At 45.3% G+C, this 23239-nt stretch overlaps 2 protein-coding genes across 3 annotated transcripts; both read left to right on the top strand.

Moving 5' to 3' along the window:
• Window positions 1–402: 402 nt before the first annotated feature.
• ASHH1 (SET domain group 26) lies at window positions 403–5014 on the top strand. The gene is made up of 11 exons (XM_048701517.1): window positions 403–785; window positions 961–1006; window positions 1117–1181; window positions 1303–1459; window positions 1950–2036; window positions 2125–2209; window positions 2296–2389; window positions 2520–2718; window positions 3190–3224; window positions 3856–4372; window positions 4468–5014. Exons 2-11 carry the CDS (start codon window positions 1004–1006, stop codon window positions 4732–4734), a joined length of 1509 nt encoding a protein of 502 aa, XP_048557474.1. The 5' UTR covers window positions 403–785; window positions 961–1003; the 3' UTR covers window positions 4735–5014.
• A 2288-nt stretch (window positions 5015–7302) lies between these two features.
• UBP27 (ubiquitin-specific protease 27) lies at window positions 7303–11695 on the top strand. Of its 2 annotated transcripts, XM_048701516.2 has the most exons (12): window positions 7304–7551; window positions 7648–7757; window positions 7851–7996; window positions 8107–8230; window positions 8751–8851; window positions 8942–9169; window positions 10170–10238; window positions 10342–10473; window positions 10560–10694; window positions 10780–10842; window positions 10931–11170; window positions 11295–11695. In XM_048701516.2, the coding sequence occupies exons 2-12, from the start codon at window positions 7754–7756 to the stop codon at window positions 11568–11570; spliced, it is 1518 nt and encodes a 505-aa protein (XP_048557473.2). In that variant the 5' UTR covers window positions 7304–7551; window positions 7648–7753; the 3' UTR covers window positions 11571–11695. The 2 variants fall into 2 exon arrangements, with proteins under 2 accessions (XP_048557472.2, XP_048557473.2); XM_048701515.2 differs by having other exon boundaries at window positions 7303–7551; window positions 7648–7996.
• The last annotated feature ends 11544 nt before the right edge of the window (window positions 11696–23239 follow it).

The raw sequence follows: 23239 nt of genomic DNA on the forward strand, positions 1-23239 counted from the left end.
CGATCTATTCGGATTATTTGGTCCTTATCATAGGCTATACTCCGGTGTCTTTTGTTCACTGCCCTAGTGAGGTAAACTCTATCACTCATGTTTTAGCTAGGCTAGCGGTGTCGGATCCACCTTCCCTGTGGGTTGATGAGCAGGCGGCTTTTATTTTGAAGGGTTTGATGGACGATTTAACACTTCTTTGATTCAATAAAAGCTTCCGAAGTTTCAAAAAAGGGCACAAAAAAATAATGTACTTCCTCAGTTCGAAATTGTAGTTGACGCTGATAGAGGGGGTATTAATGTCTTGCGGTTTTATTTAATCTTATTAATAATGTATTGCAGTTTTTCTTTTGAGGATTAATGTATTGCAGCTGAGTAGGCGTAATGCGGCTATACGTTTTCGATCACTAGCAGGCGTACAGCTCCACGCGTCCATCTCCCACGCCGCGCCGCCCTGCCTCCCTTCACCGCCTGCTCCCTCGCCGCCCCGCCCTCCCTCACCGACTCACCGCCCCCCTCGCTGGCCTCTGGCCTCCCTCTGCTGCTTGTTATTCGAGACCAGGCCAGAGGCGTCGGGGCACCTCCCGGCGGCGGGGCTTCGGGGTCGTCTCGGCGGCGGGCGGAGCAAGCCTCCCACCTCGGGCCTTGCAAGCAGCGGTGTTGGACAAAGGCGGCGGCCGGAGCTCGGACGCCGAGGGGGCGGTGATTTGACGCGACTGGAAGTAGCGGACGGGACGCGCCACCACCACCAGCAGCAGCAGCAGGACCTCCTCCACCACTTTGATCCAGACTCCCTGGTATGCCCTAGTTCCGTTTCTCCCCCAATCAATGGATTATGAATCCCACTCACATTGTTGAACGGGCCACGATTACACAAATCGCTCGAAGATTTTTCTTCCGGTACTCGGTCGTCCACCACTTTAACATGCTAATTGCAGCCTCAGTTAGTTGATCAGTTCCCCTATTTTCTAGGTCGAGGTCCTGTTGTTCCACCGTCCAAGAATTGGTATCAGAAATGGTATTACTGCTGGCTCAAAACACATTCTTCCCTCCCCCCCCCCCCCATGAACCCGTCTGCAGTGATTTTGTTATCTCTGTACTGAACTCTTGGAGTTGTTTCTATTTCAGGAGGAAGAGCCTACAGAGGCACCACTTTACATCCATATCGAGACTAATGATTTTTCATACAGAAGGTTGATAGTTTTGTTGTATATACTTTTTGTTCCTATTATCAACCCACCGTGGAAGGAAGCATCGTGCCTTGCAGTTTTACAAACGAATGCAAATCCCATACTGGTGTATTGCTGCTTGTAGGCACAAGCGGCAGAAGGAGGAGGACATAGCTGTATGCGAGTGCCAGTATGATTTGATGGATCCAGATAGCGCATGTGGAGAGAGGTGCTGGAATGTCTCGACTAACACAGAGTGCACGCCTGGCTATTGCCGCTGTGGTGTATACTGCAAGAACCAGGTTAGTGTTTCTCACGTTTTTTTTGTTAGGTATTGCCATATTGGTGCTACCACTGTGTGATTGTTTGGTTATTTTTTCTGATCTGTGTTCATGTTGATTTGCACGGAGCTACTGGCAAGAAGGAAAAAGATGTGTATGCACAGTTTGCTTTAGTTGAACCAGTATTTAGATGTCTAAGGATCGTTGCTAAATTTAGGAAGTCCTCCGTCAAATCCTTTGGAGGTTCTATATCACTCCGAGTTCAAATCCTGCTACCAATTATAACCACGAAATTAAATGCCTTTTTATTGCTTTTCAAACTTTTGACGGGGTTTTAAAGTGAAGTGTTGCAATATGGTGAATCTTTTATCTGCCGCATCATCTCCTACTGATGCATATCATGGCAATGCTGTATATGAACTAGTGGTAAATTGTGCTAGAAGTTACTTGATGTGTTCTCCAGTTTATTTACAACTTTTTTTTGTCATTTCATCATTTTTCGTCTTTGTAGCGATTTCAAAAAAGTCAATATGCTAGGACAAGGCTGGTAAAAACTGAAGGGCGTGGATGGGGTCTTTTGGCTGATGAAAATATTACAGTGAGTCGGTGACTACATCTACTTTTATGTTTGTTCTGCTCACATCCCATTTACTCAAGTATGTCTTTTGTCTTAATGGTATTTGTAGGCTGGACAATTTGTTATTGAATATTGTGGAGAAGTAATATCATGGAAGGAAGCCAAGCGGAGATCTCAAACATATGAAGACCAGGGTACACAGTTACAACACTCCTTCCAGTAATGGAATTGTGGCACCTTTTGCCCTCTATTTAGTAATTTCTCTGCTGTTCCACATTAGGTTTAACGGAGTCTTATATTATTTACCTCAATGCTGATGAGTCTATTGATGCAACAAAGAAAGGGAGTCTGGCCAGATTTATCAACCATTCGTGGTATGTTTGTAGCAAACACACAGTCCTTTACTATTTTGTTTCTTTTCTTTTCATTATTTCATCATTAGATTTTTTTGCTTCCTTTTCCATCTTAGTGATAAAATGAAACAGTTTGTCATTGTACGTGCAGCCAGCCGAACTGTGAGACAAGAAAATGGACTGTCCTCGGGGAAGTAAGAGTTGGCATTTTTGCAAAGCAAGATATTCCTATTGGAACGGAATTATCCTATGACTATAATTTTGAGTGGTTTGGTGGTGTGATGGTGCGGTGCCTCTGTGGAGCTACCGGATGTTCAGGGTTTCTTGGGGCAAAATCACGTGGTTTCCAGGTGGGTGGAACAATATGCTGTAACACATCTCATTAACTTAAGAGAAGATCCTATTTCAGCTTCAGTTTTGACAGTAGGGTTTGACAAAAGAAAGAACTGTTACCTTTCTGACCATCCAATTAAAGCTGCAGGGATTTACTGTAGAGTTTGGCCCTTCTCTCCAGTAGACTGATGATGCTCAGAACAAAAACATTGATAGTTCTTTGGCTTGCCGCCTTTGCATGCGTGCTGACACAACTATTTTGTGTTGCTTCATCTAAAAATTCTTTTGTGCTGTCCTTCTCGGGAGATTGTAGTGTAACTGGGAGCACTATTTGCAATAGTCACATGGTTAAAGTAGTGTAGCGAACCAGTCATCTTTCATTAATAGGACTTCTTTATTTGTGGTCATTGTTGGATCCTCCTTTTAAGTCAATATTTGGAACGTCCGACACTTGCCTAATGCGTGCTTTGTTGTCTGTCATGTTTTAGGAGGCCACATACCTGTGGGAAGATGATGATGACAGGTAAGCTTGTGCTTGTATGTTAGTCTTCTGTGGTAACCTTGTGCTTGCATGTTAGTCTGCTGTACGGAATAAAAGTTGACACACCGATGGTCGTTTAGAATTTTGCTTAATTGACATAGGCTGATGAGAATCTGTCATTTTACTTACCTGGACAATTTGCTAATTAGAATCTGGTTTGCCCAAAGGATACATATTGCTTAGATAATTTTCGCTACTTGGATGACTCTATTTGCCATCAACCTTTTGTGCGGGTAATAGAGACCTCACCAGAACCTTTCACTACTCCTCAACTAGTCATTGCTACTTTAATGTCTTGATTTATCAGCATTGAGAACCCACTGGTTAGTAAACATATTCAGACCTCTGTTGCCCAAATCAACTTGTCCATAAGTGAACTTTTTATTGTTCGAAGTGCTGAAATATTGATGGAGACAACAATCCCGAGCACCAGTTAAACAGTAAATACTTACATCACAAATAATTGAAAATACTAGGTAATACATAAAAATTCAGACCTCTGTTGCCCATGTCGACTTGTTGTGATAAGTAAACTTTTATTGTTTGAAGTGCTAAAATATCAACGGTTCTGTGCACCAGTTAAGCAGCAAATATTTTCCATCTTTAATGGCAGGTTTTCTGTTGAAAATATCCCTCTTTATGACTCTACTGATGACGAACATACAAGCATTCCGAACGACACCATTCTAGCAAAAGATGAGCCAGTCACCCAAGAAAATAACAGCAACATAGTGCATGCCACTGAGAATCCTGAGATTGCAAGCTCAAATGAATTCACGCCATTGAGTGTTGAACCATTGACGGCTAGCTCAGATGAACTCACACCAATGACTATTGAACCACTGATAGCTGTTCCAGTGGGAGTTGATATTATGGAGAATGGATTGCCCGAATATGGCACACAATATTCTGATGACACCACACAAAATTCAATGCATAAAGTTGCGAAGCTTGAGAATCAAAGTTCTCCCCAGAACAATAACCATCATACCGAATTGGTCCTGGTGAGACCCACACCCAAATTTCGTGGTGGCAAAGCTAAACGTGGTCTGCGCAAGCAATTGAATGTTGCAGATATTTGTGACCGGTTAGCATCAGCTGCGGCACGCCAGGAGATATTGTTCTGTGAGGTAAAAACTAGCAGTAACCCACTAGTCCTGAAAATTGCAGCGGAAAGCTCTAAATATTGCACAGTAATGGCTCTTTTTCTGATCCAATGTCGCAGGAAGTGAAGAAGCAGGCGACTGCCGAAATCGATGCCCTGTACGACGAGATAAGGCCAGCGATTGAAGAACATGAGAGGGACAGCCAAGACAATGTATCAACAAGCCTTGCAGAGCAGTGGATCGAGGCCAGCTGCTGCAAGTACAAAGCTGAGTTTGATCTATCTGCTGCGATTATCAAGAACTTGGCTTCGACGCCTCTGAGAGCAAAAGAAGATGTGAACCCTAGAGAACAAAATGGAGTGTTATACCTGCAAAACGGTCCATGATTCAGCTAGAAGGCACGGGTTCGCAAGCAATCTTCGCAAAACCGCCGGTTCTTAGAAACTCCATAGAAGATACTCCTATGTAGATTTGAAGCGTTATAAGGTGGTATTCTAACCAAAACACATCCCATAGTCTGATTAATTGATGGTGTAAGGCATCATCAATTCTTCTTTCATTGTATTCGAGTCTGGTTTGCTTCTGTTCATGTAGCTTGGGGGCGTATAGGTTCAACACGAACTCTGTCTGATTTTCAGGTTAGAATCAAATTCCCCTTTTAGGCAAGGTTTGCGAAAAACAACACGAAGGGTTTTGTCCAGAGCTGGTCAGGGTCGTTAGTCTCACTCGCATGGAGCGGACAAAATCGACATTGTTTAGATCCTGGGCACCTACGGATACCCCTTCTTGTTGAGTTCTTACGATCGCCTATTCACCTTCGTGGATTCTTCGTCTGCTCTTCTTCTCTCCCTGGCCTCAGTAATGGAGGTCTACTTGTGCCGTATATACCATGGCTACGTCCGAAACTGACCCTCCTGACCCCCGCTCGCCCTCCCAGGCGACACAGGGGAATAGGCGACCGTTATGATGCGCGGTGGTTGCTTTGTGTGCTGGTGCTATAGGCGGGCCTGATCTGGGCCCGTGTGGGCCTGCAAGGCAACCGTTGTGCTGGGTGGTGGCGCGGGTCTAGGGGTCCTTGGCGACCCACATGGTGGATCTTGCCATAGCTGCTCTAGGCTCGACGGGTTTGGACCTAGGTTCTCCATGGGTTGTCGACGTCCTTCCTGTTGCAGCTCCGACCCTGGTGTTCTGGAAGCTATACCCTTTCCGGCTTCCTTGGCTTGCTAGCATCTTGGCGGTTTCGGCATCATCAGTCCAGATCTTAGTTTGTCAATGTTGCTAGCTGTCATCGTTTCTCGTGTGTTGGCTCTCTAGGCTCTGTTGTCGCCTCTCCAACCCTAACCATCACCCCCTACCTCGCCCTCCTCCGCTAGATCCAATGCTCGTGTGTCTAGCGGCCCTCGTTGTCACCCTTTGGCAGCGAGCATATCTCTCTTTCTGGATGTGGCGGCCCAGCTTGCGACATGTTCCTCGTCTTCGGATCTGTCCCAACGGTTTTGGGATTGTTCGGCTATAAGTCAGGGTGAAATCCATGCTTGGCTTGCTCATGCTGGCAGTGGCGACACCTGCGGGTGCCATCCCATTCTTGGAGGCGCTGCCACGACCTTCCTCTGTGCCCCAGGTCCGGTTCTTCGGATCAGACGACAACGTCAGTGAGCATGGAGGTTTGATTGAAATTGGTTATGACGACGTCGAGTTGGCGGCGGAGGAAGACTCGGCATGAAGGCCAGAAAATGAACGTAGTGGTAATAGTACGCAGCCCGCTCCGAAACAAAGAAAAAGATGTATCATTCGCCTTCATAAGGCATCATCTTGTTTGCTTGTGGCGTACCCGGTGATGACGGTGATGATATTCAAGACTCGGGAAGTCGTTTCGGTTCGGGTTGTTTCTCTTGGTCAGGATAGTTTACATTGTGTCGTAGTTTCTGTTTCGGCCGATCATCCCATGCCTCTATGCTTCGAACATCATATTTACACTATCCTTGAATAGCCATGTGATATACCCCCTTTGTTCTCATTTCAACTTCTTCTATCAATGAAAGACACACAAACTTTACATATTCACAAAAAAAATATTGCCTTTGTAAGGGTAAAATTCCCCCCAATTTTGTTTTGTGACCCCCCTCTATATAACAAACAAGTCCAGATTATACAATATTTTTACAGATTTATTGTAGATGATGGGGCTTCTAAAGGGGCACTTGGGGGAGTGAATTTATCTCCCAGCTGAATTTTTCAGGGCTGAATCAATGGATTTCCTTGCCGCAGTTTGCCTTGAATCCATGGAGGCATGATGCAGGGAGGAAGGAGATCGTTCCTCTTGATTTGGGCGCATTTTTGCCAAGGAAGAAGGTGAGTAGAGGGAAGGGGGTGGGGTGGGCTGTTTATGGCTTAGAGCTAACGAGGCATGTAGGAGGCCCGGAGAGCGAACATTTCAGCGCCAGGCCGATCGTCTCTCTGATTCATCTCGGCGAGAAAATGTTTCAACGTCGGTTGATCGTCGCCTTGAACCCCCTGGTGAGCAAACGTTTCTTCGCACCAAGGTAACGTTCCCTCTATACTAGTGTCGAAAAATAATTCTCCATCTATTAATGTAGTGCATATAGATTTTTGTAAAAAGTCAAACCTCACAAACTTTGATCAAGTTTATGGAGGAAAATATTTACATCTAAAATGCCTAACATATATCATTAGATTCATCATAAGACGTAGTTTCATATTTTAACTTTTTTAATATTGTAGATATTAATAAGTTTTTCTATAAACTTTGTCAAAGTTTGCAAAGGTTGATTTTTTCAGGAAAAAAAGCCCTATAGGCATCATATTATGGAACCGAAGGGTGTAAAGGGTCTTGCGCAAAGTTGGTCAGGGTCTTTAGTCTCACACGATCTGGGCCGTGCACTGGCGATCAAGCGGACGAGATCGACACTGTTTAGATCTTGAGCACCTACGAATACCCCGTTTCGTGGAGTTCTTCTCCTCTGCCTGTCCGCCTTTGCGGATTCCTCCCCTTCCCAGCCTCGTCTGCTCTTCTTCTCTCCCTGGCCCCAGAGACGGCGAGCGGGACACAATAAGGGAGGCCTACTTGCTTCGCCTCCTCATCCTCGTCGGCGGTCTCACCGACGGCCAACGGGGCGCAGCCAGGGACTCCTCCTACTCGTGCTGTACTGCCGTTTACTGTTATCTTTTCTTTTCTTTTTTGGGTAAGTAAGAGTAACCCCTAGATTTTTTGCGAGAGTTCGGTTCGTTCGTGTGGATTCTGAAATTAAATGTGACGAAAGCTGTTTCCACTGATTCAGGTGCGGCGAATCGGATAGCTAAACAGAAATCTCTGGATTGGAAACAAATCTAGGCTTCCTGAATTCTGTTTCATGCAAAGGATAGTGGGGCAGGGCAAGTCGAGTCATGGGTAAGTTCGAGCACGGCAATCTACTGCTATCTCTTAGCCAGGGACACTGGCATGGTTACAGTCTTACAGCCGTTGCTGTTGCGCTGGGGATAGGAGTTGCTGGGTTGTGCAGAGCGCTGAATAGCAGTTTGGGCGTGCAATGGTTTCTCCGGAAGTTCTCCTCCGAATCAGAGAGGCTGTACTACACCGGAGGCCTGCAAAATCTTGGCAACAATTGCTTTCTCAATGTTATCCTGCAGGTAGCTCATACCTTTCTTTTTTTACTGAATCCATATTGCGGTGTGCATCGTGTGCGAGTATCGTTATCGGGTTGGAGTTCATGCTGAACCAGAGAATGTTTCCTCGACAGGCACTTGCTAGCTGCGACCATTTCGTCTCCTCTCTAGACGACTTACTTGGAAGTGATGATGTGCTACCCGAGGAACAGTCTGAAAGAATGCCTCTTATCCTTGCTTTAAGTTCCCTTTTAAAAGGTAATATTGGTAACATGGACTGTTAAACTTTGTACCATCTTCAAGCTTACTGTTAGGGAATTCAGTGGTGTATCTAGAATCAGCGGTAAATGCATTTGTGTAGTTTTAATACCGGGCTCTATAGTCCCCACAATGTGTCCCCAGGTGGTGGAATGGATACATACTGTGGCTTTTAAACACAGTTTTCCACTTATCCCCAAGCTAATCTCCAATTTATTGTTCACATTTATGGATCCGTTGGACCAAGTGCTAAATTCCAATATAATGGAACTGTAATACCTGGTGCAATTGATTGCTCGCTGCTCATAGTTTTAATGTGCTTGATGATGCAGTTGCTCCATTCCGTTGCTGCTTCTATTTGGAAGAACTTTTGCAAATAACATTTTCTTTTTCTTTCTTCTTAAATTATATACTTTATTTGTGATGTCCGAGCTCATTGTTTTGTTATTGTTCATAAAGTGCTATCTTGTGTGTCTAAAATTTCTTTTACTACTTAATGAATCTGCGTATATGTGTGCAGACTTGAGCACAGTTCGAGATCAAAAAATTGTATTGAATCCAGAAAGCGTAATGCATCCTTTGAGCTGCTATGTTAGTCACTTCAATTTGACCAGACAGCAGGCATGATGCTTTGTTCCATCTATTCTTCTCTAGAAATCCTACCTTGTCTATGATATCCAGGATTTGATAAGAAGTACTTTGCCCTCATAGGATGCTTCTGAAGCTTTTGTTCATCTATTGACATCACTGAGGGATGAATTTTCCCATTGCTATGTACCATATAAGAGCTCTCTGGCAGACATTACCATGTTCCACTCCAAAGTATACAAGCAAAGGGAAGGTAACCAACCTGAATGCAAGCGCTGGAAACAAAACATATTCGGTCCCTTTGATGGGACTATTGGCAGCACATTATCTTGCAGAAATTGTTCATCTGTGGTAGATACCTATGCCTCTTTTTCGTAACTCTAAACGTGTGGTTTATGAACTAATCCCTCCATCCCATAATATAAGAGTGTTTTTTACACTAATGTAGTGTAAAAAACGCTCTTATATTATGGGACGGAGGGAGTATTTAATTATTGTTATTTCTACCCTAGATGCATTTTTTGTTGGCAAATTCAAACACATCTTGGACCATTAGTGTGTTTTTAGCTAGATGTTAGTATATGACTATATATTGCATATATGAAATATGTATTCATGGAATCTACTAATGTTAGATAGTTCACATGGGAGAACTACCAAAAGTGGCCAGCCTTCATAGCTTGAAGGATATTATGGTATTAGAGGACAGAGGGATAGAAATTGACTAGAGTGAGAGAATTTTGGATGGTAGAGACTTAATTCTTGTTTGATTGAAACCACATGCACTAGTTTAAAAAATGTGGTTAAAGGGCGTAGTTCTCTCCCTTAACTGTACTATTTAGGTAGAAATGAGACATCCCTGCAGATCGAATGCGGGTGGGCGAGCTTACACCTGTAAGCTCTAGCCATCCAGCCAGCGCTCGGTTCTCCATGTGCACTACTTAGACTGCTGTATTGAACCGCTCCTAGATCTACATGGACTCAGCTAAAGAATCATCCTCGGCTAATAGGCTATAACATGTAGTGACTTTACTTCCCTAATCTTTCTTATGGATGCGGCATGCATTTGCTTTGGCTCTAGCTGACCTCTTTCCGGAATCCTCGGCTGACCGCTGTTTCCTGCAGTGTCTCATGTTTTTTTCTGTGTTCATACCGCTGACTTGTATGAGTCCACATTTCCACAACATTATTAGCGATAGAAGTTAAGAAGTCTGTTTTAAATTCTCTACGACTACATATATCTAGTAGCAGAGAGAGTAGCTAGCTCTTTTCTATTGTTGTTGAAACCATGCATATTTTGTTTTGTCAGAACTGTTGATTTTCTGTCCTCATTTTGTTTAATGTCTCACAGCTGTCATTGGACTTCGAGAATTTTCACTGCTTGCCCCTCTCTCCCGTGGCTGATATAAATGGAGATATTGTATGTCCAAGTGAATCTTTCTGAGCTTGTTTAATTCAGGGTACATCAGTTGATACTCCGGTTCATGCATTATTCATAATGCTTTGTTCCTTTCCAAATTCAGATTAATGGGTGTAGTTTGGTGGATTGCCTGAAGCATTTCACTGTGTTGGAGCATCTTGACAATTACCGTTGTGATCATTGTTGGCATAATGCTGCTGCCAAATATTTCTCTCTTCAATCAGAAGTTGATGAGGTAAAATTTTGTGACCATATTTTCTATGAAGTTGTACTTGTTTCACAGTTTAGTTTGACGGTACCTCATATTGACATCTGTACCAGGAAAAAGTTAACAAACTGCGCACCTGTGTCGACTATGATAGTTGCAATTGCAAGCATTTATTTGGTCCAGAGAAAACAACATGGTCAGTATCTTCAAAAGCCACAAAGCAGTTGGCTATCACTCGTTGTCCGAAGGTATCTACTATTGAAATACACCTTCTGAAACTTACATAGAATAATATCTAAAAATGGCATGACACCTATTGATGTCCTCTTCCAGATCTTGTGCATTCATTTGTTACGTGCTTCTATTAGTTTTGATGGTGAACTCGTAAAGCGTCAGGTAAGCACTAAAAAAGACACATAAAACATTGCCTCTTTCTATTCATTCCATATGAATTGTGGCTGAATGATCCGCGTTTTGCTTGCAGGGACACGTTTCTTTTCCTTTACTTCTCAATTTATCCCCATTTGCAGGAGGCACATTCACCACTGGACAGGGACCTGGACCTTCAGCTATGAACGTGCAAAGATATGACACGCCGTCTCTCCAATTCTATCGGCAACTAAATGCACACATGCCCATTAATATGTTTCCTACTGGTGGGAACTCATCAAGTCAGGCACCTAAGGATCAAGTAACAAATGGTGGTGTCCACTCACTTAATGAGGCAAGTTATCTGCTTTTGAACTTCTTTTTTACTTGATTTGTCTAAGGATAATGATGATAATGACATTCCTTCATACAAAATTTTACTTATCTGATCAATTCATTTACCCTCTTTATCTTTTCAGGGAAATGCTGATGTGGCTTTGAGTTCTTCCTCACCATCGCCGTCCTCATCAAGGATGGAGCTGTATAGGCTATCAGCTGTCGTTGAGCACTATGGTGTATGCGGAGGTGGGCATTATGCAGCTTACCGGAGAGTAGTGTCAACTCCTGATGCTAATGATCAAGTAGGACGTCGTCGCAAGCACTGGGTTTACGTCTCAGACGACCATGTATCACAAGTGTCAGAGGACAATGTTTTGGGTGCGGAAGCCACACTCCTTTTCTACGAAAGACTATAGCAGCAGCCTGTTGAGTAGGAGACGTTTTTGGAGAAATTCGATGCGGTAGCTTGTCAAGAAACGGCCCCTCTTTTATTTGAGCAAAATAGCTTTGGATGAATGAATCATTCAGGTCTTTCTTGTTTTGTGCTCTTATGTGTGAAACGTTCGTTGGTGATAAAATACGAGAATCAACTGAGAGAATCGGGCTTCTGGGGACATACATAAGATACTTATTAAAAGTGCATTTGAGATAGTAAATGAAGTTGCAGCTTTGATAGTCACATGGGATGGGAGGACAAAAGTCTGGGTTTGGTTGCTGATTTTAGTGAGAAACGCAGGGCAGCTGCTGAATAACTTGCTGGATCTATTGAATAACTTACTGGATTTATTGATATGTTCCTTGAAGCACCACATTGACGTACTACTCACACCTCATCATGTGGGCGGTGAAGAATGATGTGGATGAAGAAGACGAACCTCGTCATGTGGGCGGCGAAGAATGATGTGGATGAAGAAGACGATGATTCCCCTCTGGCGGAGCACCAAAACATGACTATTAGGTTCGCGCGCTTGAATCCTAAAGTGACGACAACAACAAAATTCATGGTAATCCGAAGAAGGGTTTCAGGGTATTTATGAGTTAGAGGTAGGAAACGTAAGGTGATGAGACCTCCATAGGCCCCACATGTCCTGGGCTGCAGCTACCGCACCAATGTTGCCCCTCACATAAAAAAACTACTAACTACATCTCGCTGCCGTCAGCTATGTGGGCTTTGCCCAGCGGCGTGTTCCGCCACGGTGTGTGTGTTTGGGGGGGGGGGGGGGGGGGGATGCCGAGCTAGAGCACAATCTTGCCGCCTCCCGTGTTGCCCGCAAGGATGACTCGAGGCTAGTTAGGGTCTTTTTGAGGACTTGATAGAAAAGATGCAGACATCATGTAACGAGATTTGGGTGTGGCTAGCTCTAATCATTAACATAAAATTTGTTTGCTGTTTTTTCTCTTTCACTTCTACTTTGTTCTTTTTTTATTTTTTGTTTCTTAAAATTTTTATTGTACTACTTATAACAAAGATACGTAAATATAGTTGCACTGAATCAACGGGCGTGCAATTGCAGTCGTGGACATGTACACATGGATGCAACTGCAATTGCGCGCAATCGATGGACTGTAGTTGTAGGCAACCGGTAGACATGTAGTTCCGTGCGACCACTGGACATGCAATTGCAGGAGACTAGTGGACATGCAATTGCAAGTGACTGGTGGACATGAAGTTGCACACAGTCGACAGACGTGCAACCCCAGTTGCATGTGACCATAATAATGTAGTTGCGAGCGGCATGAAAAAAGAAAGAAATGAGAAGGATGCGTAATTTGCGTGCAACGCGAGAAAGAAAAAGGGAATCCAAAGAAATAAAAAAGTCATAAATCAACTAAATGAAAAACAAGAACGAAAAAGAAAAAGTTCACACGAACCTCTGCACAAAATCTAATGGCATATGAGTTAGACGAGACATTGTTAATTCTGATCTAGATGACGATTAACAAATCCATATTTTCTTTCATTTTAGTCATTGAAGGAATTATTGTGTTTTGGAAGAATTAGATCAAACTTCCCTTAATAACACGCTAATTACCGTTTAAGTGAGAAACTCGCTGAATAACTTACTGGATCTACTGATATGTTCCTTGAAGCACCACATCCACGTCGTGACGGGCGTACTACTCACACCTCATCATGTTGGATTGATGTCGATGAAGAAGACGATGGTTCCCCTCTGACGGAGCACCAAAACACGACTATTGGTTTCGCGCCTTGAATCCCGAAGTGGCGACAAAAAAGAACTCATGGTAACTCGAAGAAGGGTTTCGGGGTATTTATGAGTTAGAGACAAGAGACCTAAGGTGATGAGACCTCTTTAGGCCCCACATGTCCTGGGCTGCAGCAACATTGCCCCTCACAAAAAAAACAACCAAAAAACTACTAACCGGTACATCGCTGCCGGCGGCCATGCGGTCTTTGCCGGGTGGCGTATTGAGACATGGTGAGGAGAGGGGGGGGGATCTGGTGGAGGACGAGCAAGCTAGAGCACGATCTTGCCGCCACCCGTGTCACGCGGGGCTAGTTAGTGTATTTTTGAGGACTCAATAGAAAAAGATGCAGGCATCATGAAACAAATTTTGGGTGTGGCTAGCTCTAATCATCAACATAGAATTTGTTTGCTGTTTTTTCTCTTTCACTTCTACTTTGTGCTTCTTTTATTTTTGTTTCTTAATTTTTTTATTGTATTACTTTTAAAAAGATACGTAAATATAGTTGCACTTAGTCAATAGGGGCTAGTTAGGGTCTTTTTGAGGACTCGATAGAAAAGATGCAGACATCATGTAACGAGATTTGGGTGTGGCTAGCTCTAATCATTAACATAAAATTTGTTTGCTGTTTTTTCTCTTTCACTTCTACTTTATTCTCCTTTTATTTTTTGTTTCTTAAATTTTTTATTGTACTACTTATAAAAAAGATACGTAAATATAGTTGCACTGAGTCAACGGGCGTGCAATTGCAGTTGTGGACATGTACACATGGATGCAACTGCAATTGCGCGCAACCGATGGACTGTAGTTGCAGGCAACCGGTAGACATGTAGTTTCGTGCGACCACTGGACGTGCAATTGCAGGCGACTAGTGGACATGCAACTGCAAGTGACTGGTGGACATGAAGTTGCACACAGTCGACAGACGTGCAACCGCAGTTGCCTGTGACCACAATAATGTAGTTGCGAGCGGCGTGAAAAAAGAAAGAAATGAGAAGGATGCGTAATTTGTGTGCAACGCGGAGAAAGAAAAAGGGAATCGAAAGAAATAAAAAAAATCATAAATCAACTAAATGAAAAACAAGAACGAAAAAGAAAAAGTTCACATGAACCTCTGCACAAAATCTAATGGCATAGGAGTTAGACGAGACATTGTTAATTCTGATCTAGATGACGATTAGCAAATCCATTTTTTTTTCATTTTAGTCATTGAAGGAATTATTGTGTTTTGGAAGAATTGGATCAAACTTCCCTTAATAACATGCTAATTACCATTTAAGTGAGAAACTCAGCAGCTGAATAACTTACTGGATCTACTGATATGTTCCTTGAAGCACCACATCCACGTCGTGACGGGCGTACTACTCACACCTCATCATGTTGGATTGATGTCGATGAAGAAGACGATGGTTCCCCTATGACGGAGCACCAAAACACGACTATTGGTTTCGCGCCCTGAAAACCGAAGTGGCGGCAAAATAAAATTCATGGTAACTCGAAGAAGGGTTTCAGGGTATTTATGAGTTAGAGACAAGAAACCTAAGGTGATGAGACCTCTTTAGGTCCCACATGTCCTGGGCCGCAGCAACCGCACCAACGTTGCCCCTCACAAAAAAACAAACAAAAAACTACTAACCGGTATATCGCTGCCGGCGGCCATGCGGTCTTTGCCGGGTGGCGTATTGAGACATGGTGAGGAGGGGGGGGATCTGGTGGAGGACGAGCAAGCTAGAGCACGATCTTGCCACCACCCGTGTCACGCGGGGCTAGTTAGTGTATTTTTGAGGACTCAATAGAAAAAGATGCAGGCATCATGAAACAATTTTTGGGTGTGGCTAGCTCCAATCATCAACATAGAATTTGTTTGCTATTTTTTCTCTTTCACTTCTACTTTGTTCTCCTTTTATTTTTGTTTCTTAATTTTTTTATTGTATTACTTTTAAAAAAGATACATAAATATAGTTGCACTTAGTCAACAGGCGTGCAACTGCAGTTGTGTGCAAGCAATGAACATGGAGTTGTGGTCATGAACACAAGGATGCAACTGCAATTGCACTTAACCGATGGACATGCCGCTTGCGGGCAACCGATAGACATGTAGTTCTGCGTGACTAGACATGCAGTTGCAGGTGACTAGTGGACATGTACTTGCAAGTGACCATGATAGTGTAGGCGTGTGCAGCGTGGAAAAAGACAGAAATGAAAGGAAGTGTAGTTTGCGCGCAATGTGAAGACATAAAAAAGGGAATCCAAAGTAATAAAAAAGAGAGTAAATCAACTAAATGAAAAACAAAAATAACACATGAACCTCCATGCAGAATCAAATGGCATAGGAGTTAGATGAGACATTGTTAATTCTGATGTAGATGATGATTAACAAATCCACATTTTCTTTCAATTTAGTCATTGAAGGAATTATTGTGTTTTGAAAGAATCAGATCAAACTTTCCTTAATAACAACCTTTAATTACTATTTGAGTGTTTGTTACATGTTCTAGTGGTGGTAGGAGTAGTTCTAAGCAGAACCAAAATTACGCTTTGAATATTTTGATGCCCAACCCCGCCGATTAGTTCCTTGTGTAGATGTGCACGAACGCAGCCACAATGAAACCAGCCCTCAGCTTGACACTCCACGGGATTCCATACTTTCCCCTGCTGACAAGCCCTCTCACGAATGGCCATAAGCACAACACCATCCAGCCACAACACACGAACTCCCAGATGCCCGGGCCACCATGAACGCCCGCCGCCATCCCTACAACGGCGCAATTGTAAGGGCATATTTATCCCTAAGGTGTTTTGGTGATTGATGACAATGCATTTGTGGACTAATCGTGTGCCTTGAGTATTTCAGATATTTCATTACTAGGCACAAGACGGTTTGGTGCCCCTCGAAGATTATTGAAGACGGTGTTTTTCTACGTTCCTTTTTTGGTGGATTTGAGTCGTAGGAAAGCCGTACTATTAAGAGGGGGTTTCTTTGGAAAGGTTTGGGTGGAATCATCACGTACACGTTTTACTCCTCTTTGCATCGCCTTTCCCTTAGCACTATGGAGCATCCTCCGTTTCTTCGTGTATGTGCAAAAAGAAGAGCTCCTAGTGTTGCTGCTCTGGGGCATGCGGTAGTACTGCTCTTCGGAGCGGTAGTACCGCAGGTGGTCACGGTAGTACCGCTCCTTGGGAGCCATAGTACCGTGAGTCCTAGTCCGGCACAGCACCATAAGCGGAAGTAGGGGCAGATGTAATTTTTTACATCCGCTCACTGCGCGGTAGTACCGCGTGCCTTGTGCGGTAGTACCGTGTCGGATTTTTGCACTGTTTGAAAGTCAGCGGAAGTTGCCACATATGTTTTTTTATTTGTCCGCGCCCTTCCCAGGCTAGTCCAATCCTTCCTTGCGGTAGTACCGCAAGGGGGTGCGGTGATGTCTACTACACAACCTTCTTCTTGTAGACGTTGTTGGGCCTCCAAGTGCAGAGGTTTGTAGGACAATAGCAAATTTCCCTCAAGTGGATGACCTAAGGTTTATCAATCCGTGGGAGGCGTAGGATGAAGATGGTCTCTCTCAAGCAACCCTGCAACCAAATAGCAAAGAGTCTCTTGTGTCCCCAACACACCCAATACAATGGTAAATTGTATAGGTGCACTAGTTCGGCAAAGAGATGGTGATACACGTGCAATATGGATAGTAGATAAAGGTTTTTGTAATCTGAAAATATAAAAACAGCAAGGTAACTAACGATAAAAGTGAGCACAAACGGTATTGTAATGCTTTGAAACAAGGCCTAGGGTTCATACTTTCACTAGTGCAAGTTCTCTCAACAATAATAACATAATTGGATCATATAACTATCCCTCAACATGCAACAAAGAGTCACTCCAAAGTCACTAATAGCGGAGAACAAACGAAGAGATTATGGTAGGGTATGAAACCACCTCAAAGTTATTCTTTCCAATCAATCCGTTGGGCTATTCCTATAAGTGTCACAAACAGCCCTAGAGTTCGTAGTAGAATAACACCTTAATACACAAATCAACCAAAACCCTAATGTCACCTAGACACTCCAATGCCACCTCAAGTATCCGTGGGTATGATTATACGATATGCATCACACAATCTCAGATTCATCTATTCAAACCAACACAAAGTACTTCAAAGAGTGCCCCAAATATTCTACCAGAGAGTCAAGACGAAAACGTGTGCCAACCCCTATGCATAGATTCCCAAGGTCACGGAACCCGCAAGTTGATCACCAAAACGTACATCAAGTGGATCAATAGAATACCCCATTGTCACCACGGGTATCCCACACAAGACATACATCAAGTGTTCTCAAATCCTTAAAGACTCAATCCGATAAGATAACTTCAAAGGGAAAACTCAATCCATTACAAGTGAGTAGATGGGGAGAAACATCATAAGATACAACTATAATAGCAAAGCTCGCGATACATCAAGATTGTACCACCTCAAGAACAAGAGAGAGAGATCAAACACATAGCTACTGGTACATACCCTCAGCCCCGAGGGAGAACTACTCCCTCCTCATCATGGAGAGCACCGGGATGATGAAGATGGCCACCGGAGAGGGATTCCCCCTCCGGCAGGGTGCCGGAATGGGTCTAGATTGGTTTTCGGTGGCTACGGAGGCTTCTGGCGGCGGAACTCCCGATCTATTGTGCTCTTCGATAGTTTTAGGGTATATGGATATATAGGCGGAAGAAATACATCAGGAGAGCCACGAGGGGCCCACAAGGGTGGAGGGCGCGCCCAGGGGGGTGGGTGCGCCCCCTGCCTCGTGCTCTCCTCGTTGATCCCCTGACGTGCACTCCAAGTCTCCTGTATTGCTTTCTTTCCAAAAATAACTTTTTTGAAGGTTTCATTCCGTTTGGACTCCGTTTGATATTCCTTTTCTGTGAAACACTGAAACAAGGGAAAACCAGAAACTGGCACTAGGCTCTAGGTTAGTAGGTTAGTCCCAAAAATTATATAAAATAGCATATAAATGCATATAAAACATCCAAGGTTGATAATATAATAGCATGGAACAATAAAAAATTATAGATACGTTGGAGACGTATCATGCGGTAGTACCGCGCGAGCGGTAGTACCGCCCCAGCTTCTTTGCTACAGGCCTGGGCTAGCTCCTTCCGTGGCCACGGTAGTACCGCGGCTAGCTGCGGTAGTACCGTGAGCCCTTGCGGTAGTACCGCTGGTTTGGTGCGGTAGTACCGTAGGTTGCGGGCTGGTTAAGTGGATAATGGTTGGATTTGTCTCTCCACTATATAAGGGGTGTCTTCTTCTCCAAGTTGACTACCTCTTCCAACCCTAAGCTCCATTGTTGCTCCAAGCTCCATTTTCGCCTGATGTCTCTCCCTAGCCAATCAAACTTGTTGATTTTCTAGGTATTGGTTGAGAAGGCCTCGATCTACACTTCCAACAAGAGAAATTCGATTCCCCCCACTAATCCCTTGTGGATCTTGTTACTCTTGGGTGTTTGAGCACCCTAGACGGTTGAGTTCACCGCGGAGCCATATTCCATTGTGGTGAAGCTTCGTGGTGTTGTTGGGAGTCTCTGATTAAGTTGTGGAGATTGCCTCAACCTTGTTTGTAAAGGTCCGGTCGCCGCCTCCAAGGGCACCAATAGTGGAATCATGGCATATCGCATTGTGTGAGGGCGTGAGGAGAATACGGTGGCCCTAGTGGCTTCTTGGGGAGAATTGTGCCTCCACACCGCTCCAACGGAGACGTACTTCCCCTCAAAAGGAAGGAACTTCGGTAACACATCCTCGTCTTCACCGGCTCCACTCTTAGTTATCTCGTACCTTTACTTGTGCAAGCTTATTCGTGTTATTTCCCTTGCTTGCTTGTGTGCTTATTGTTGTTGCATCATATAGGTTGCTCACCTAGTTGCATATTTAGACAACCTACTTTGTTGCAAAGTTTAATTTGGTAAAGAAAAGCTAAAAAATTATTAGTTGCCTATTCACCCCCATCTAGTCAACTATATCGATCCTTTCAATTGGTATTAGAGCCTCGTCTCTTTACTAAGGACTTTGTCGTCCGAAGAGTATAGTTGACACCGTAGATGGTGTGGAGGAGCACTCCGGTGTAAATCCGATCTCGTCTACGGGAAATGTGGGAACCTCGGTCTCTCGTGAGGAATTCAATGTGGCTTTGGACACTATCGGTGTCAAAACTGGCAGATCTCGGGTAGGGGGTCCCGAACTGTGCGTCTAGGCCGGATGGTAACAGGAGGCAAGGAACACGATGTTTTACCCAGGTTCGGGCCCTCTTGATGGAGGTAAAACCCTACGTCCTGCTTGATTAATATTGATGATATGGGTAGTACAAGAGTAGATCTACCACGAGATCAAGGAGGCTAAACACTAAAAGCTAGCCTATGGTATGATTGTTGTATGATGAAGTTGTCCTACGGACTAAAACCCTCCGGTTTATATAGACACTGGAGAGGTTTAGGGTTACAGAAAGTCGGTTACAATGGTAGGAGATCTTGAATATCCGCATCACCAAGCTTGCCTTCCACGCCAAGGAAAGTCCCATCCGGACACGGGACAAAGTCTTCAATTTTGTATCTTCATAGTCCTGGAGTCCGGCTGAAGGTGTAGTCCGGCTACCCGAACGCCCCCTAATCCAGGACTCCCTCAGTAGCCCCTGAACCAGGCTTCAATGACGACGAGTCCGGCGCGTAGATTGTCTTCGGCATTGCAAGGCGGGTTCCTCCTCCAAATTCTTCATAAAAGTTTGTAAACACCAAGAGTAGTGTCCGGCTCTGCAAAATAAGTTTCCACGTATTGCCACAGAGAGAATAATATTAACACAAATCTAATCTGCTGACGTATTCCGCAGCGCGTCATCACACTACGGCCAAGCCTTTATTCGAATCGTTTTCACTTTTCCACCTCAGCGTGTTTTGCGAGGCTGTTTGGCACGTCTTGTCAAAACAGAGATCGTGTCCCCCATTTACGGGATTCCCATCAATACGGACGTGGGTAACCTAACCGTGCCATTTATCACGGTGCTTGGGAGGCAAGCGAGTTTTACTAGGCTGGTGGGGACACATAGTCGCATCCGCTCATATAAGGGGATAAGGATCCACCTTTTTACCTACGCCTTCTTCCTCCTTTGCCTATCCATCTTCTGCCCACCCGAGCTCTAGCGCCCAAGCCCGCACTTCCTACCTCAACCTTCTCCAACAATGTCCGGAGCGGGAGGCAAGTGGATGGTCTCCTCCGTCACGGAGGGCCATGTCAAAAGGCTAAGGAAGGCCGGATACCTGTCCAAAGACATCGCGCACGGGCTTCCTGAGGAGGGGCAACTTCTCCCCACCCCAAGGCCCCATGAGAGGGTAGTATTTCTTCCCCACTTCCTCCGCGGATAGGGTTTTCCTCTCCACCCATTTGTCCGCGGGCTCATGTTCTACTATGGCCTAGATTTCCACAATCTGGCCCCGAACTTCATCCTCAATATCTCGGCGTTTATCATCGTGTGCGAGGCTTTCCTCTGCATCCGCCCCCATTTCGGCCTCTGGCTCAAGACTTTCAACGTCAAGCCAAAGGTGGTGCGCGGCAACCAGGCGGAGTGCGGAGGTGCCATGGCGGATGGTAACAGGAGGCAAGGGACACGATGTTTTACCCAGGTTCGGGCCCTCTTGATGGAGGTAAAACCCTACGTCCTGCTTGATTTATTCTTGATGATATGAGTATTACAAGAGTTGATCTACCACGAGATCGGAGAGGCTAAACCCTAGAAGCTAGCCTATGGTATGATTGTATGTTATTGTGTCCTACGAACTAAAACCCTCTGGTTTATATAGACACCGGAGAGGGTTAGGGTTACACAAGGTCGGTTACAAAGGAGGAGATATACATATCCGTATTGCCTAGCTTGCCTTCCACGCCAAGTAGAGTCCCATCCGGACACGAGACGAAGTCTTCAATCTTGTATCTTCATAGTCTAACAGTCCGACCAAAGGATATAGCCCGACTGTTCGGAGACCCCCTAATACAGGACTCCCTCAGTAGCCCCTGAACCAGGCTTCAATGACGATGAGTCTGGCGCGCAGTATTGTCTTCGGCATTGCAAGGCGGGTTCCTCCTCCGAATACACCATGGGAAAATTTGAATACAAGGATAGTGTCCGACCCTGCAAAATAAGTTCTACATTCCACCGTAGAGAGAATAATATTTTCACAAATCTAAGCTACTGACACGTTTTGGCAACATGACATTATGCCATGGCCCGATAATTGTTCGAACCGTTTCCTTTAACTAGCCCCGCACATAACGCGAGGCAGATCCTTGACACGTCTTGTCAAAGCAGAGATCGTGTTCCCCTTATTACGAGATTCTCATCAATACGGGCGTGGGTAACCCAACCGCGCCATCGATTACGGCGCTTGGGGGATAAGTGAGTTTTACCAGGCTAGTGGGGGCGCATAGTTTCGGCCGCCCATATAAAGGGATAAGGATTCACCTTTTCATCCACGCCTTCTTCCTTCTTTGCTCATCCATTTTCGCACACTCGAGCTCCAGCGCCCAAGTCCGCATTTCCCACCTCGACCTTCTCCAACCATGTTTGGAGCGGGAGGCAGGTGGATGGTCTCCTCTGTCACGGAGGGACACATCAAGAAGCTGAGGAGAGCCGGATACCTGCCCGACGACATCGCGCACCGGCTACCAGAGGAGGGGCAGCTCATCCCCACGCCCAGGCCCCATGAGAGGGTAGTGTTCCTTACCCATTTCCTCCGTGGAGTGGGATTCCCTCTCCACCCATTCGTCCGGGGGCTCATGTTCTACTACGGCCTGGATTTCCATGATCTGGCCCCGAACTTCATCCTCAACATCTTGGCGTTTATCGTCGTGTGCGAGGCCTTCCTCCGCATCAAGCCCCACTTCGGCTTATGGCTGAAGACCTTCAATGTCAAGCCGAAGGTAGTGAGCGGCCGCTAGGCGGAGTGCGGAGGCGCCATGGTGGTCAAGATGCCCAACGTCACATGGCTCGAGGGCTCCTTCGTGGAGACCATAAAGGGGTGGCAATCGGGGTGGTTCTACATCACCGAGCCGCGTGACCCTAAATGGGCAGCGGCCCCCGAGTTCCGATCTGGCATCCCCACGCAGCTCACCTCCTGGCAAGAGAAGGGCCTGTCCTGGGGTAGTTCGGGAGAGCTGACCGGACTCCAAACATGTATTCAAAACATGGTGAACAAGAAGCTCAAACTCGTCAACGTAGTCCAGGTCATGCTCATCCGCCGGATCCTCCCGTGCCAACAACGGGCTTTCAACTTGTGGGAGTTCGACCCGGCCCAGCACTGAACTCTGAACAGGCTCTTCGACACAACTCACGAGGATGCCTGGAAGGTGCTATTCAAGGGTGCCGAGGTTCCCCCTCCCACTACCGAGGATCGCGGATTCTGCGCGAAGCGCCAAGCCAGCGCGGTAAGCTGTTTTACCTCTCACAGGATACTTGTTTTTCATAGTTTGACTCTATGCGGGATCTAAGCTCCCGTACCTTTGACAGGATTGGCAAGAGACGGCCGGATAGATCGACTGTCCGGCTCCTTTGCCCGAAGGCCCAGCAGACGCTCTCCTGACGAAGATGCTGACTCCGGCCCCTTATAAGGTGCTGGAGAAGACCAAGAAGGCCAAGGGAACCCGAAAGAGTTCCCGACGCCAGGCGTCATCAGACTCATCGTCCGATAACTCTGCGACACACTCCCCCCTGAAGACGAGGAGGAAGAAGAAGATGCTCCCCCTTCAGTTGGGGGAGACAAGAAAAGGAAAGCCGCCCCAACCGGGGGGGGGGGGTGAAGGGTCCAAGAAGGGAAGGACTCTCCTTCCGGACAGTTCCACCACCGC

Source organism: Triticum urartu, chromosome 2A (assembly GCF_056163025.1).
Source record: "Triticum urartu cultivar PI428250 chromosome 2A, HENAU_Tu73, whole genome shotgun sequence".
Taxonomy (NCBI): Eukaryota; Viridiplantae; Streptophyta; class Magnoliopsida; order Poales; family Poaceae; genus Triticum; species Triticum urartu.